At 38.4% G+C, this 13,005-nt stretch overlaps 3 protein-coding genes across 3 annotated transcripts; 2 read left to right on the forward strand and 1 right to left on the reverse strand.

The window, feature by feature from the left end:
- Positions 1-6,785: 6,785 nt before the first annotated feature.
- LOC126368511 (uncharacterized) lies at positions 6,786-8,153 on the forward strand. Its single transcript, XM_050012539.1, has 3 exons — positions 6,786-6,974; positions 7,125-7,235; positions 7,775-8,153. Exons 1-3 carry the CDS (start codon positions 6,895-6,897, stop codon positions 7,977-7,979), a joined length of 396 nt encoding a protein of 131 aa, XP_049868496.1. The 5' UTR covers positions 6,786-6,894; the 3' UTR covers positions 7,980-8,153.
- Positions 8,138-9,708, reverse strand: LOC126368489 (gamma-secretase subunit Aph-1). The gene is made up of 3 exons (XM_050012512.1): positions 9,318-9,708; positions 9,022-9,195; positions 8,138-8,815 (listed from the first exon to the last, which is right to left on the reverse strand). The coding sequence occupies exons 1-3, from the start codon at positions 9,537-9,539 to the stop codon at positions 8,489-8,491; spliced, it is 723 nt and encodes a 240-aa protein (XP_049868469.1). The 5' UTR covers positions 9,540-9,708; the 3' UTR covers positions 8,138-8,488.
- A 278-nt stretch (positions 9,709-9,986) lies between these two features.
- On the forward strand, positions 9,987-12,501 carry LOC126368381 (ATPase family protein 2 homolog). Its single transcript, XM_050012336.1, has 2 exons — positions 9,987-10,434; positions 10,515-12,501. Exons 1-2 carry the CDS (start codon positions 10,074-10,076, stop codon positions 12,407-12,409), a joined length of 2,256 nt encoding a protein of 751 aa, XP_049868293.1. The 5' UTR covers positions 9,987-10,073; the 3' UTR covers positions 12,410-12,501.
- Positions 12,502-13,005: the final 504 nt, after the last annotated feature.

The raw sequence follows: 13,005 nt of genomic DNA on the forward strand, positions 1-13,005 counted from the left end.
TAAAAATAAATGAATAATACATCTATCTTTCACAAGTCTCCTCCTAAGTACTCATTTACAATATAAGTACTACATTTCTCTTCATCAATCGTTCTTGTAAATGATCTCTTAATAACATTAAGGCCGTCTGCCTACGCCTCAAATGTCGTAGCGATATTCAACCGTTGTCTTAGGACGTGTTAGGTCAAGGTCCCATTATTAATAGAGGTCCATTCAGCCATTGTGACCTAGCCCACTATCCGTCATGTTTTGACAACCGCTGCTTTGTGTTAAAGGTTAATTTCTGATATAAAACTTGTGTGTAACCATACCCTTTCAACTTTGGTTTCTTTGAATCAGATATTAATCGTAGGAAGGAAACTCGTCTGTTAAAAGTCGTTTGTTAAATGAATCGTGATAAATGAAGTAGCGGAAAAGCATTTAAAAGATATCCTACAAATAATTTGTATTTTTCCGTTTGCTTGGTTCAAATCCCGAGCTTTAAACCACTGAATTGGTAACAGTTTGAATTAATGTTTGGATCATAGATAAATTGATATCACGTGGTTTTCAGGATACCATCGCCGCGGTTCGTGCTGAGCACGTGTCACGGCATTAGGCCGGGTTTCCACTGACGCGGATCTCCGCGGCCCATCTGGGCGGAGAAGAACGGAGATGTGCGGATTTGACCAATCACAGCGTTCGAGGGAGCGAAAAACGAAGACGCTCTGTCACTCTCTCCCTCACGGTGATTGGTCGATTCCTGTTACATCTCCGCTCCTCTCCGCCCAGCTCCGCGTCAATGGATACGCAGCCTTAGGCTGAGGAAGATCCTTTTGTTGTGTATATTTTAGGTATTTATTGATATATTTTTAATTATTTTTGTATTTTAAGTAAGTAAGTTTACGTTGTTAATGTGGCGTCCAATAAGGAAATATATATTTTTTTCTTTCTCTCTATTTGTGTGCACATCACATGGAACTTAAACAAAGCTGGTGAGGAGTGAGTGTACTAACTATACACCTCCGCCTACCCCTTCGGCGATACGGGCGTGATGCAATGTTGTTGTATTATAATATGTGATTGCTTAATCATCATCTTAGCGTTATTCCATTTTCACAGGGTCCGCTTATTTAACTTGATTACCGCTTACCGATTTGACAGGTCCGGTTTTTTACAGAAGCGACTGTAACTGTGGTTACTTAATATTAATTTATAAGACATTGTTTCGTTGCAAGCATACCACATAAAACATTAGGTTGAACAATAGCCGAGGTCCACTATAATTCAAGCAGACTTTAACGACCTGTAAGAGCTTAAACATATTAGATCTTACTGACTTTATTACTTAACATGGAATTTCTTGTGTAAGTACTAATTAGAACTGTGTTGTTAAATGGTCTGTAATAAATGGTCTCCCACGTAAGACATTGGTATTTGTCAAGCAGTGGCAGCCCTGGCAAAATATTTAGGTGGTGCGAGCCCTCAAAGTGGCACCCCTCAGCCCCTTAAAATACATTTTTTTTATTAGTTTACGGCCACCGAAATTTACCTATTTAAATCTTTAACAGTGTCAGTTATTTTTTACATTTTTTTCTTTGACAGAGTACTGCGGGGCGGAAGGCAAGAGGAAAACCACTGCCCTATTTTTCCCTAAAAAAAGTAGCATGGAAAATGCTGCACCGACAAGAGCGTGGCTCTTAAATTGATGATGATGAAATCTTTTAAAAATGTTGTTTACGGCAACCCGGTATGAGTTTTATGTGGCCGCAATCTAACCCGATGAAGTTAGTCTGCGGCCAGAGTAAACCAGTCTTGGTTGATTTTGGCACATCCACTATTTCGGCGCCCGGTGCGGTGGGTGGCACAACTCGCACTGCCCTAAGGCCGCCTCTGTTGTCAAGTAGTAAACTAATAATGAATTTTCAATGTCAACACGACGACGATCAGACTTCTTGAAGTCACACGTAAGAGCGTAATAAATATAATACTAGATCAATGGCCTCAGGCAAAGTGGTTGTTCCGAGAGTGTACAATTATTATGAGGATAGGACCCTAAGTAAGTGCATACCTTATCTCATTAACAGTTTGCCTGAGAACATTAAAAATGAGCCAAGAATGTTTAAAAATAAGTTAAAAAAATATTTATTACATTTAATTTAGCAGGTACTTACCTATTTCTTAATTTTTGTAATTTAACCATGTCTTAGTGAGACTCTGATCCTGCAGTCAAATTGCTTATGCAATTTTGCAGAACATTGCATTTATGCCAGTGTTATTTAAGGCCTTAATAATAATAATAAATAAATAAATAGTAAGGGACGATGTAGTCTACGTTGGAACACACTCAGCTAGCAAATGTCTAGCACTCTAACCTTGAATTTGTACCTGATTTTCCAAATTGCTGTTTACTGTGTACATTTTTTTTGCTTACTGTGTACAAATATACTTACATCAACTGAATTCGAATTTATGAGTTTGAATTCATGTTCGGATTATAGGTATATAATTGATATCACGTGGTTGTCAGGATGTGTGCCCGGTTAATGGCAATACACTCTTCGCCTATTACACGGGACTGAAACATAGTTGGCGAGGAGTGGATGTATGTTTTTTTTCGTTTTTGTGCCCAAACATGCGATCGGTCGACTGACCATAAACAGTTATTATGACTTGGTTTAAGTGGTACGTCGACAGGCTCCCTCATTAAGGTGCCCCTGCCTTCACTAAGGTGGTACATACATACATAAACTCACGCCCGTAATCCCTAATGGGGTGGGCAGAGCCACAAGTAATCAAAGACAACTTGCAGCCACTGTTGGTACGATGTCGTAAGCTGGATATGATGAACCTTATGGTGATAAGGGATCAGCCTATCGCCCATAACATTAGTCCATCATGTTAGAGGACACAATCCAATTAAGGTGGTACTATATTATTTATATAGTTTAGATATTATCCCATGCGTGTGTCCTTTTGAGGCGTCTCATGTGGGGGTTGTCTTTTAAACTCCGGGACAGTTTGTTTTGGTGATGAGTAATTTGGTCTCTGTGTAGCCTTATGGTGGTGGCAATTTCTTGTTCAACTGTCCTCATCCCGAGGTACTTACACATGAAGTTGGGTGTATCTATACTGTGTACTTAAGACTCAATTCAAAGAGTTCTTATCCTAAATTAACTTCTGGTTTGGTGGTCAAGGTTTGATATTTTAGATGTTATAATCGTTCTATATTTTGAGTTTCGACGTTTTGAGCATCGACAATTTAAGAATTAATTAAGTATTTTATGTTTCGATGTTATAATATTGTAACCGTGTGTGTACACCCTTCAGGGAAACAGTCGTGATGATACCTTATGTTGTAACGGCCTCCATAGTCCAGTGGTTGAGCGTTGGGCTCATGATCCGGAGGTCCCGGATTCGAATCCCGGTGAGGACATATCACAAAAATCACTTTGTGTTTGTGCTCCCTAGTTTGGTTAGGACATTACAGGCCGATCATGCCATAGAAGCAGCCAATCAGCTCGCGACACCAAACACTTCAGGTCCCCGATACCGACCCCGCCGGCGTGGGTGACGATTTCCTTCATTCAGCGCTTATCGCTATCGACCCACTAGGGTCGATTAATTCTTTCAAATATTTTTCCTCTCAGACGACGCCCTGAGCCGAGGTTCGCGCCCAACTGGGCACCCTCAGGCCTGTTGTCTTAAACGTTGTACCGGGTGAGAGCCTTCAGCGCTCCCCATTTGTCCGGCCAAGTAGTTAATGCCATCTGCGGCAAATCTACAATAAGTCACGTCAAACAAAAACAGGCCGATCACCTGATTGTCCGAAAGTAAGACGACCCGTGCTTCGGAAGGCACGTTCAGCCGTTAGTCCTGGTTACTACTTACTGATGTAAGTACGTAGTCGTTACATGAATCATGTATGGGGCCTTTGGCGGCTCAATAGTAACCCTGAAGCCAGGGTTGATGAGGTCGGTTGGTACTTCCACCTCACAACCCACACGATAGAAGAAGATACCTTATGTTATGTTGAACTTTTTTTATATAGCCTTTTTTTTAATGTGGCCTAAGGTGGAACACGCTTAGCTACTAAATGCCTATTCTCTCTGGCTTTCTGGACACACCCATGGGTATTTTAGTCAAACCAAATTCTACGATGCGATATATTAAGCACCTTATCACGATCTTTGTTTTTTTTACTCCCAGACCTGTTCAGCAGTCGTCGAGCTCCCTGGGTGGTGTCGGTGTCTGTCAGGTGTCTAATCCCTAAATAATCCCTCTCAATTTATGACGCTACAAGTACAGTCATACAAACAGTACGTGACTCCAATAGCTAAATAGTGAAATGAATTGGACTAATCTGGATCGTACTAGCCTAGTTTTTAAAGGCTTGCATTCCAACGACTCTTGCGTAACGAAATTATATCACTAGTCCCTAGTCGAGTTCTGACGTAAGAAAGAAAGCGATGTCCTTAACCGGGGCTTAGAGCGCATGCGCGGAATGATAAGGCCATCGCTCCAGGAGGTATGCGCACAGGCACGAGCCTAATGTGGGTCGAATATGGCCTAATGGTGACTAATGCCACATTTATTTAATTATCTACAGTGTAGGCGAAATGTCGACTGCTTACGGCCATTCTCCGTTCACGACTTGACTCACAACTCAAAGGACAGGACTTATGGATCATTAGAAATTATTGTCTTGTCGGTATTACCAGTGCCCTGTTTATCAAAACTTACAAGCCCTGTATTACCTACAAGATTTTTTTCTCGTTAAAACTTCCATTATTATAAGAATTTGTTTGTCAAAACTATATATTCAAAGAGCAACACGGGGAGTATGTGCGACCTACCAATAATAGAACGGTTCTCGTGCAAGCAGCAATATACTTTACAAGAAGACAAAACACCATTTTTTTTTCTTATTTTCAGTTTGCCACAAATGCCATTAACTACTTGCCCGGACAAATGGGGAGCGCTGAGGGCGCTCACCCGGTACAAAATTTAAGTCAACAGCCCTGAGGATGCCCAGTTGGGCACAAACCTCGGCTCAGAGCGTTATCTGAGAGGAATATTTGAAAGAATTAATCGACCCTAGTGGGTCGATAGCGATAAGCGCTGATTGAAGGAAAACGTCGACCACGCCAGCGGGGTTGGTATCGGGGTTGTGAAGTGTTTGTTGTCGCGAGCTGATTCGTCGCCTCTTTGGCTAGAGTAATCGGGTCGTCGGGATCGTATATTAAATCCGCTACGGAGCAGCGTAGTTGAATTATGAAGTTTGAGGGGAAGCCTCAAAACAGAAAATTATATGTGTGGGGGAAACCTTTACCCAGCATTGTGACGTAAATCTACATACTTATAGGTCATTGAATGAATGAATGTATAAACACTTTATTTCACACACAAACACAGAGCAGGTACAAGGAAAAACTGAAAGTGGGCAAAACAGGCCTTATCGCTAAAAGTGATCTCCAGACAACCTTCGATAGATGATTTAAATACACATTACAGACTGCAGTGTAGCGCGCAAACAAATAGACTTACATTTACAATAATTTATATAATAAAATAACATACCTACTAAAAAAATTATGTGGAGGAAGCAAGACAAGTGTGTCAGGATCGAAGCAAATGGAATTACATAGTGTGTGCTTACCCCGGTGGGAAATAGGCGTGAGTTTATGTATGTATGTATGTAACATACCTACTACCTATAGTTAGTTAAGTGTGTACTACAAAATCTAAGTATAAAGCGTAGAATATTGGCGTATAGTACGGTATAGTACGGTCACGAGCATTAATATGTATACACTTTGGTACCATGTCACATTAACTTTTTTGACAAATTAAACCGTAAGTGTCATTAAATGTCAAATATGATAGTGCGACAGGGTTCTAAACTAGGTACATGATATTGTTCATGACTGTACTACGTATAGAACAGCAACTCTCCGGTCTCCACCAGCGGCTAGATTTACCTCCCCTCCTCGGTTTTACTTTATAAATAAAAATAAAAGAACAAAGACACCATACATTGACGTTAATATATACGCGCATCCGTGTATGTGAAAATGAGGTTTTACTATGAAGTGTCTACTATAAAATTATAAGTATCCAAACTATCCAAACAACAACAGCTATTTAGTATCTACTTATTTATTGTTCACCAGTTAGAAAGCTCTGTGAAGGTACACTATCTATTCGTTGTAATTCATCAGCATATCGCAATCCACTACTGTTACATACCTAGTTAATAGGCTTGATAGACTTAGTAGGTGGGTAATAGGTACCTTCATATCTTAAATGGTCAACAAGGATTTATGTTCGATACACGCTTGACCGCTTCACAATTTTCTTAGATTTACCTACGATCAAACCATTTCTAATTTCGATAAATCTTTGATATATCTCGAAAAGCAAGGTTCCTAATCAAAGACCTTGTATAGAACTTCTATACTTGGTCTTAGTTCCTAATAATTTCAGTTGTAATGTAGCTAGTTACACCTATTGTCATCGTTTACCATCGCCATAGAATAAGGAATACGTCGCGCCGTGAGCGATATCCAAACAGATAGTCAAGTAGCTGTACAGCTTATCCGCAAGAGGTTAAAGGGACTGTGAAAGAAACATAATACATATATATACCTAAACTAACTCAGTCTCGCGCATTATACCCATTACACCAATCAATAGAAAAAAAAGAAACAAATCGATATTTTGTTTTCGATTTAGTTTAAAACCGGTTATTTTACGGAAACATTGCGGATACAGAATTAGCGCATCACTAGTTGTCATGCGTAACCATGACAACCAAAAACCGGCAATTGTAAACAACATAGAAATTAGAAATATATTTCTTCGAAAAACACAATATAAATTAATAAAGGAAGCAAAAGACTTTCAATCTTTGCAATGAATGATTCTCTAAATTCTAATATGCCTGAACCTAAAAAAGTCGGCGTTTGGGCAGAGGGAACTCACATTGAGGCCAAGTAAGTCGTTTTTAAGTTGGTTATTGTATCTTTTCTTACGTTATTTAAATGTTAAGATTTATTTTTATATTCCTTACTTCATACATAATAGTAATAATTGAAATTTAATAATATTGGTAGAAAACTTTTATATAAATTAATTATTTACAGGGAATTTATAATACCGAAGAAGTCTCCAGATTCGAGCGACGATATACCCACCATACCGGACTTAGATGACCTGCAGGATATCTTGGAAAAAGAAATATCCTCACCTCCTATGTAAGTAACAGAATAAAAAAAAATATTTAAGCATATCTCAGGACCAAGAATCTTTATCACCAAGTTGTTGTTCGAATCTAGATTACAATTATTATTATGTTCTGTGCAATAATAATATGTAATGTGTAATAATCATAGTTTTTCTAAATATTTTTTAATTAATACTTTTATAATTTATAATATTTTATAATCCTTTTACAAGTACCAGCTCCCTTAAAATACACTTGTATCACCATGTTAGTGTACTAAGAAAATTTTTGTTTTGTGTTTTAAGTGTAGAAATAAACCTTTTATTATTAGAATTTATTTTTATAATTTGAAAATATTTATTATAATCATTAAAATCTATAATTATTTCAATATCAGCTTTATAGTGTTTATGAAATGACATAATATAGGCTCACAACTATATCACAATAGGGGTAATCTTGAGACTCTTGTAGTCTCAAGATGAACTAAGGACCCATACTTCCACCAAGTTTTCTACTAATGTGGTAGTTGGTAGTTTATGAAATTAAATGAAAGTATTTTTCCTCCAGTCCAGATAGAAAAGATAAAGAGACAGTGAGTGCTCTGGCAGAGGTCAGTGGTGGCATCAGCGGCTCTGTGGAAGGCATTGACGCAGCCCTAGAGGTGCTCAAGTCCTACATTCCAATTGTGGAGGCTGATGTGGCTGATACGGTGTGGACAGTCGACACACTGCTTACCCAACTAGCTGAGGAGAACCAGGACACTGACACATAATTATTTCAATGCTATTTAACCATAAAATAGTTTATTATAGAGGTCCATCTCTATTGTGTGCGTTGTGAGGTGGATTACCAACCTCATCAACTCTTGTGTCAGGGTATAGAGATCTATGAATACATGTTAGGTTATAAAATAAAAAGTATAGCGTTGTACCTTAGTATGTTTAATGAATAATTTTATTTTGTAAAAAAGTTTTGCTTTACATTATAAATGAGCTAACATTATTGTGTGAGTACAATACAAGTAAGAATTAATTGTCAAGAAAATTATAATCCGTCCGTTTTAGGTAAGCATAGTAACTTAAGGGAATGTAGTGACTTAAGATTATCTAATAGTAATAAATAATACATACAAAAATAAAGCTATTTTTTTTCAAATTCTTGGTATTGGCAATTCAACCTAACAAAATCCCTATGAGCATCTTTCAAATAGTAACAACTGTTGTCTAAGAACTAAACTTCAGACTTTAATTATGCCTAATTTGAATAAATAGATTGTCATCCTTATGTCCTTGTTTGAAAGCTCTGAATTAAACTCTTACTTGAGCCTCCAGCACATTTGAACGCAATCACGCCAGTTACAACCAATACTATGTACGAAGGTAAGATTGTAGCGGCATACAACTCTTTGACATTAAGTAAGCTGAGACCGGAAACAAAGAAATGTGAAGCAATAACGTAAATTATTTTTGGATAGTTCTTTTCGTCAAATCCGTTGAAAAATATTACACTCCAGAAAGTGTTGAGCAGGATCATGCAGAGTGTCATGGCTGCACTTGTCACAAAGAAGTATTCTGTGCCATTGTGGAGCCCTAGGGTGCCTGGACCAACCTGTTGAAAATTACATTATAGAATAAAACGTCTTCACAAAAATATTGCTGGAATTCTAGATATCTCTTCTTTGAATAATGTTGTAAGGTTGAAATTAATAAGCTAAAGATTTTACATCTGTATAATGAACTTATAAGATCGTCCTTGGTGCATCATTTAATCTCTGTGTATATGTCTCTCTCTAATGATATGCAAATGATACTTACAGAATCTGCCAAAACATTAACAAGGGCAAACGCTCCACTCATGATTCCGAACCCAAGTCCTGAGACATAAGCCATCTCCATCTTGTTGGAGCCAATGTCATGATTCTCTGATATCTCCTTCAGACCTGCTTCAGTCTTCCTTAGAAGCAAGTACATTCCATAACGGAATAATTCCTGAAATAATAAAAATACCTCAGCTGAAGTGTATAAAAATGCAATATTTCTAACTTTATTAATTTAGTATAAAAAAAATAAGTTTAACCAATATTATGTTGTGGTTTGGTTACGATACATACCTGAAATATAATTGCAAACACCATTCCAAACGCTAAGTACGAGCGTAAAGGCACTACGGCGTACCATACTAGGGAGGACAGTAGAAATGATAACAACCAGCCAAATGCCGCCGCTATCATGATGATGATACGCACGGGGTCGTTGGCCACCGTCAACGCGAACATCATCAGCGGAGCCCCAAACGCCAGCAGAGAACAACTGAAAAACTCCGCGAGAGTCATCCTACTTCTTGTGCGATGCTCCACGTACACTATACTTAAACTATGCTATTAACAGGCCGCTGTAATGCAGCGATATTTTAGTTATTAGTAAATTAACTTAATATAACTCATTTATAGTTAGTTTTCTAAATAAAGAAATAAAACGAAAATGAATCACTAAACAGCAGAATTTTTTTACTAAAATTGACATTTTTGACATCGACAGAAACAGTTTTTAATTTTGTGTGTCGAAGCAGAATCAATATTTTTATTCTGCCTTATTATTATTTATACATCAATGACTTAATTTATTTAATGAGTAAGAAATAAGTATTTAAAATTGCTCAAACAGATTAAAAGATCAGATAAAAATAATAATAATTATTATCTCAAGTAAACATTTTACGTTTTTGCTAGTGCAGAATAATGTGACAAATGACATTGCGTTGCGTTTAGTTGTTTATTTATGCAAGAAAATAACATAACCTAACTAGTCTAGTAAGTTAAAATCGATATTTATCGATAGTTTATGATTTCGTGATTAAAATATTTAATATGCCTCCAAAACCAAGTACTCCTCAAGCAAAGAAGACATTGTGGGTGGAATGTGAGCGGTGCGGCTGTAGTATAACCTCAAATGATAAGAAAACGCACGTCGACCTTAACTGCGTGAAGGACCAAGTGAAGTGTCCGTATGTGGAGGATGGGAAGCTGCACTCCTGGCTGGAGAGGGCGGGGTTTCCACCTGAAGGGGCTCCTAGAGATGCGGTGTTGGTGCATCCGTCTGCAGGCTCTTTGATCGGTGCAGTTATCGGAGGCCCACTGGAACTATGCAGAGACGGCGCCCCGACTCTTTTGAAGCGTATGTGGCCGTCAAAAGCGTCAGCGCCCGCGGCTGTTATATTACCTGCTGCAGGTATGTTTCAAGAACAATCAATTTTTAAATACTTATTGCCATTAAAAATGTATTTAAAGAATTTCACTTGTAATTTTCAGACTTGGCTGGACTGTGGATGAGTGACAACAAGAAGATAACAGTGTCGGTGCTACAGGGTCAAGTCCAGACAGCATCATACATCTGTATTAGAATCAAGAATCACAAGTCAGACAAAGACATATGTGACATACTCAAACATCAGTTCCACAAGCATTTTGTATCAGTGGGCAGCACACTAGTTTATTATTACTTTGGTAAGAAACTGGTCATAGAAGTTTTAAGTATAAAATCAGAAAAACTTGATGATAGTATGAATAAAACCTGGTTTATGTTAAGTGAAAGTACTGTATGGAACTTGGAAGAGAAGGCAGGTACAGAGAAGGTGAAAAAGAAAGTCATATGTCCTGGAGGAGTAGATGATATTATAGAAGAAATCAAGAACTTTATAAACATTTCTTTCAACAAAGGCCTGGCGTCAAACTTCCAGCCAACTAGGGGTCTACTACTTTATGGGCCTTCTGGGATTGGTAAAACTGCTATATGTAAATACCTTTTAGACAATCTCAACTGCCAAAGTATTGAAATTAATGGACCTTCAATATTCAGTAAGTATTTTGGTGAAACTGAAGCTATTATGAAGGGTTTATTTGCTAAAGCTATAGAAAATGAACCATGCATTATACTGGTTGAAGAAATAGAGATAATATGCCCGAGGAGGAGGGCTCCTGCCAGCTCCGAGCAGGAGAGTAGGGTCACCTCTGCTTTTGTGTCTTTATTAGACAGCTTACATGAAGAAAGTAATAGAGTGTTTGTGTTGGCTACCACAAGAAAACCAGATGCTATAAATCCAATGTTGAGAAGGTTCGGGAGGCTCGACAAAGAAATAGAGGTGCCCATACCAGACAGACTGAGGAGGAAGGAACTCCTCAACAGTTTATTGAGATGCCTCCCATGTAAAGTTTCTTCTCAGGACATTGATTCTATTTCTGACTTGGCTCATGGCTATGTTGCAGCAGACTTGGTAAATCTATGTACACAGGCATCCATGAAAAGTATCAAGAGGTCAAGTGATATGATTGAGAAGGAAGATCTGATATCAGCCCTGACTATAGTGAGACCTAGTGCCATGAGGGAGTTGTTGATAGAGGTGCCGAATGTGAGGTGGACGGATATTGGAGGTCAGGATGACTTGAAGCTGAAGCTGCGTCAGGCCGTCGAGTGGCCTCTCAAACACGCGGAGAGCTTCCGCCGCCTCGGCATCCCGCCCCCCGGTGGCGTGCTCATGTATGGTCCCCCGGGGTGTTCTAAAACCATGATTGCAAAAGCTCTCGCAACAGAGAGTGGCCTAAATTTCTTGTCAATAAAAGGTCCAGAACTATTTTCCAAATGGGTGGGCGAGTCTGAACGCGCCGTGAGGGATTTGTTCACGAAAGCGCGCCAAGTGGCGCCATCTGTTATATTCTTTGATGAGATGGACGCTATCGGCGGAGAAAGAGGATCTGGCGACGCTGGTGTGCATGAGCGAGTTCTAGCGCAGCTGCTGACAGAGTTGGATGGCGTTGTGCCATTGAATTCTGTCACTATTCTGGCAGCGACTAATCGCCCTGACAAGATGGATAGAGCACTGCTGAGACCGGGCCGCCTAGATAGGTTGATCTATGTTCCGTTGCCAGATTTTGAAAGCAGGCTCCGAATTTTGGAACTGAAGCTCAGTAAGATGAGTACAAGTGATGATGTGAACTCGCACAGTTTAGCAGCGAGGACTGAGGGGTACTCGGGGGCGGAGCTACAGGCACTCTGTCACGAGGCGGCTCTCAAGGCCTTAGAGAAGGATCTGGGGTGCCCTGAAGTCACCATGGAATATTTCGAGTATGTATTGAAAGACTTCAAACCTAGAACTCCAGACTCCATGTTGAGAATATACCAAGAGTTTGCCTTGGGGCAGAAATCTTAGAAATATTTTAGAAAATATTACATAATTCTTTGTAAAACTTTACAATATACATTTTTAATACACTTTTGTGGTGTGGTATTAATAAATTAACAAATGCCTATACTATTCAATTATTTATTCAATAATGTATGAAATCTTAAAACTACAGTTTGTATAAATTAATAAATAAATCTAATTCTTATTTAATCACATACATTTGTAGCTCAAACAAATTTTGAATGTAAAATTTAACTCGCTACACTTCAGAATACAATTAGCTGTACACTATTTTAAAAAAAATCTACATTTTGGTTCTACAAATACAAAATTAGTGGATGTGAAGATTATTTAAAAATAATATGGAATCATTGTATTGTTTCATTGTTATTATAACTTCTATTTTATTTTTGTTAACATTAATACTGAAATTGTTTTACCACTAATCAATGTATTTGTTTTCACCCCACAACTTAGTATCTATTTAGTACAGTGAATACAGAATCATGTAACACTCCTACAAGCGGGAATTATCATCACACGGGACATAAGTAGCTCTACATAATAAATGCAGATCGTCATTTTGGAAATACAGTAATTTTGAGACCCAATACATCCAT

The sequence above is a fragment of the Pectinophora gossypiella genome, chromosome 7, assembly GCF_024362695.1.
Source record: "Pectinophora gossypiella chromosome 7, ilPecGoss1.1, whole genome shotgun sequence".
NCBI lineage: Eukaryota > Metazoa > Arthropoda > Insecta > Lepidoptera > Gelechiidae > Pectinophora > Pectinophora gossypiella.

Bases quoted from the DNA above. Each gene is read 5' to 3' on its own strand.
- LOC126368381 (XM_050012336.1), top strand. From the start codon at position 10,074: ATGCCTCCAAAACCAAGTACTCCTCAAGCAAAGAAGACATTGTGGGTG. The intron at 10,435-10,514 runs GTATGTTTCAAG...TGTAATTTTCAG, and splicing joins TGTTATATTACCTGCTGCAG to ACTTGGCTGGACTGTGGATG.
- LOC126368511 (XM_050012539.1), top strand. From the start codon at position 6,895: ATGAATGATTCTCTAAATTCTAATATGCCTGAACCTAAAAAAGTCGGC. The intron at 6,975-7,124 runs GTAAGTCGTTTT...AATTATTTACAG, and splicing joins GGAACTCACATTGAGGCCAA to GGAATTTATAATACCGAAGA. The intron at 7,236-7,774 runs GTAAGTAACAGA...TTTTTCCTCCAG, and splicing joins GAAATATCCTCACCTCCTAT to TCCAGATAGAAAAGATAAAG.
- LOC126368489 (XM_050012512.1), bottom strand. From the start codon at position 9,539: ATGACTCTCGCGGAGTTTTTCAGTTGTTCTCTGCTGGCGTTTGGGGCT. The intron at 9,196-9,317 runs GTATGTATCGTA...TTATTATTTCAG, and splicing joins TGTTTGCAATTATATTTCAG to GAATTATTCCGTTATGGAAT. The intron at 8,816-9,021 runs GTAAGTATCATT...AATTTTCAACAG, and splicing joins TTAATGTTTTGGCAGATTCT to GTTGGTCCAGGCACCCTAGG.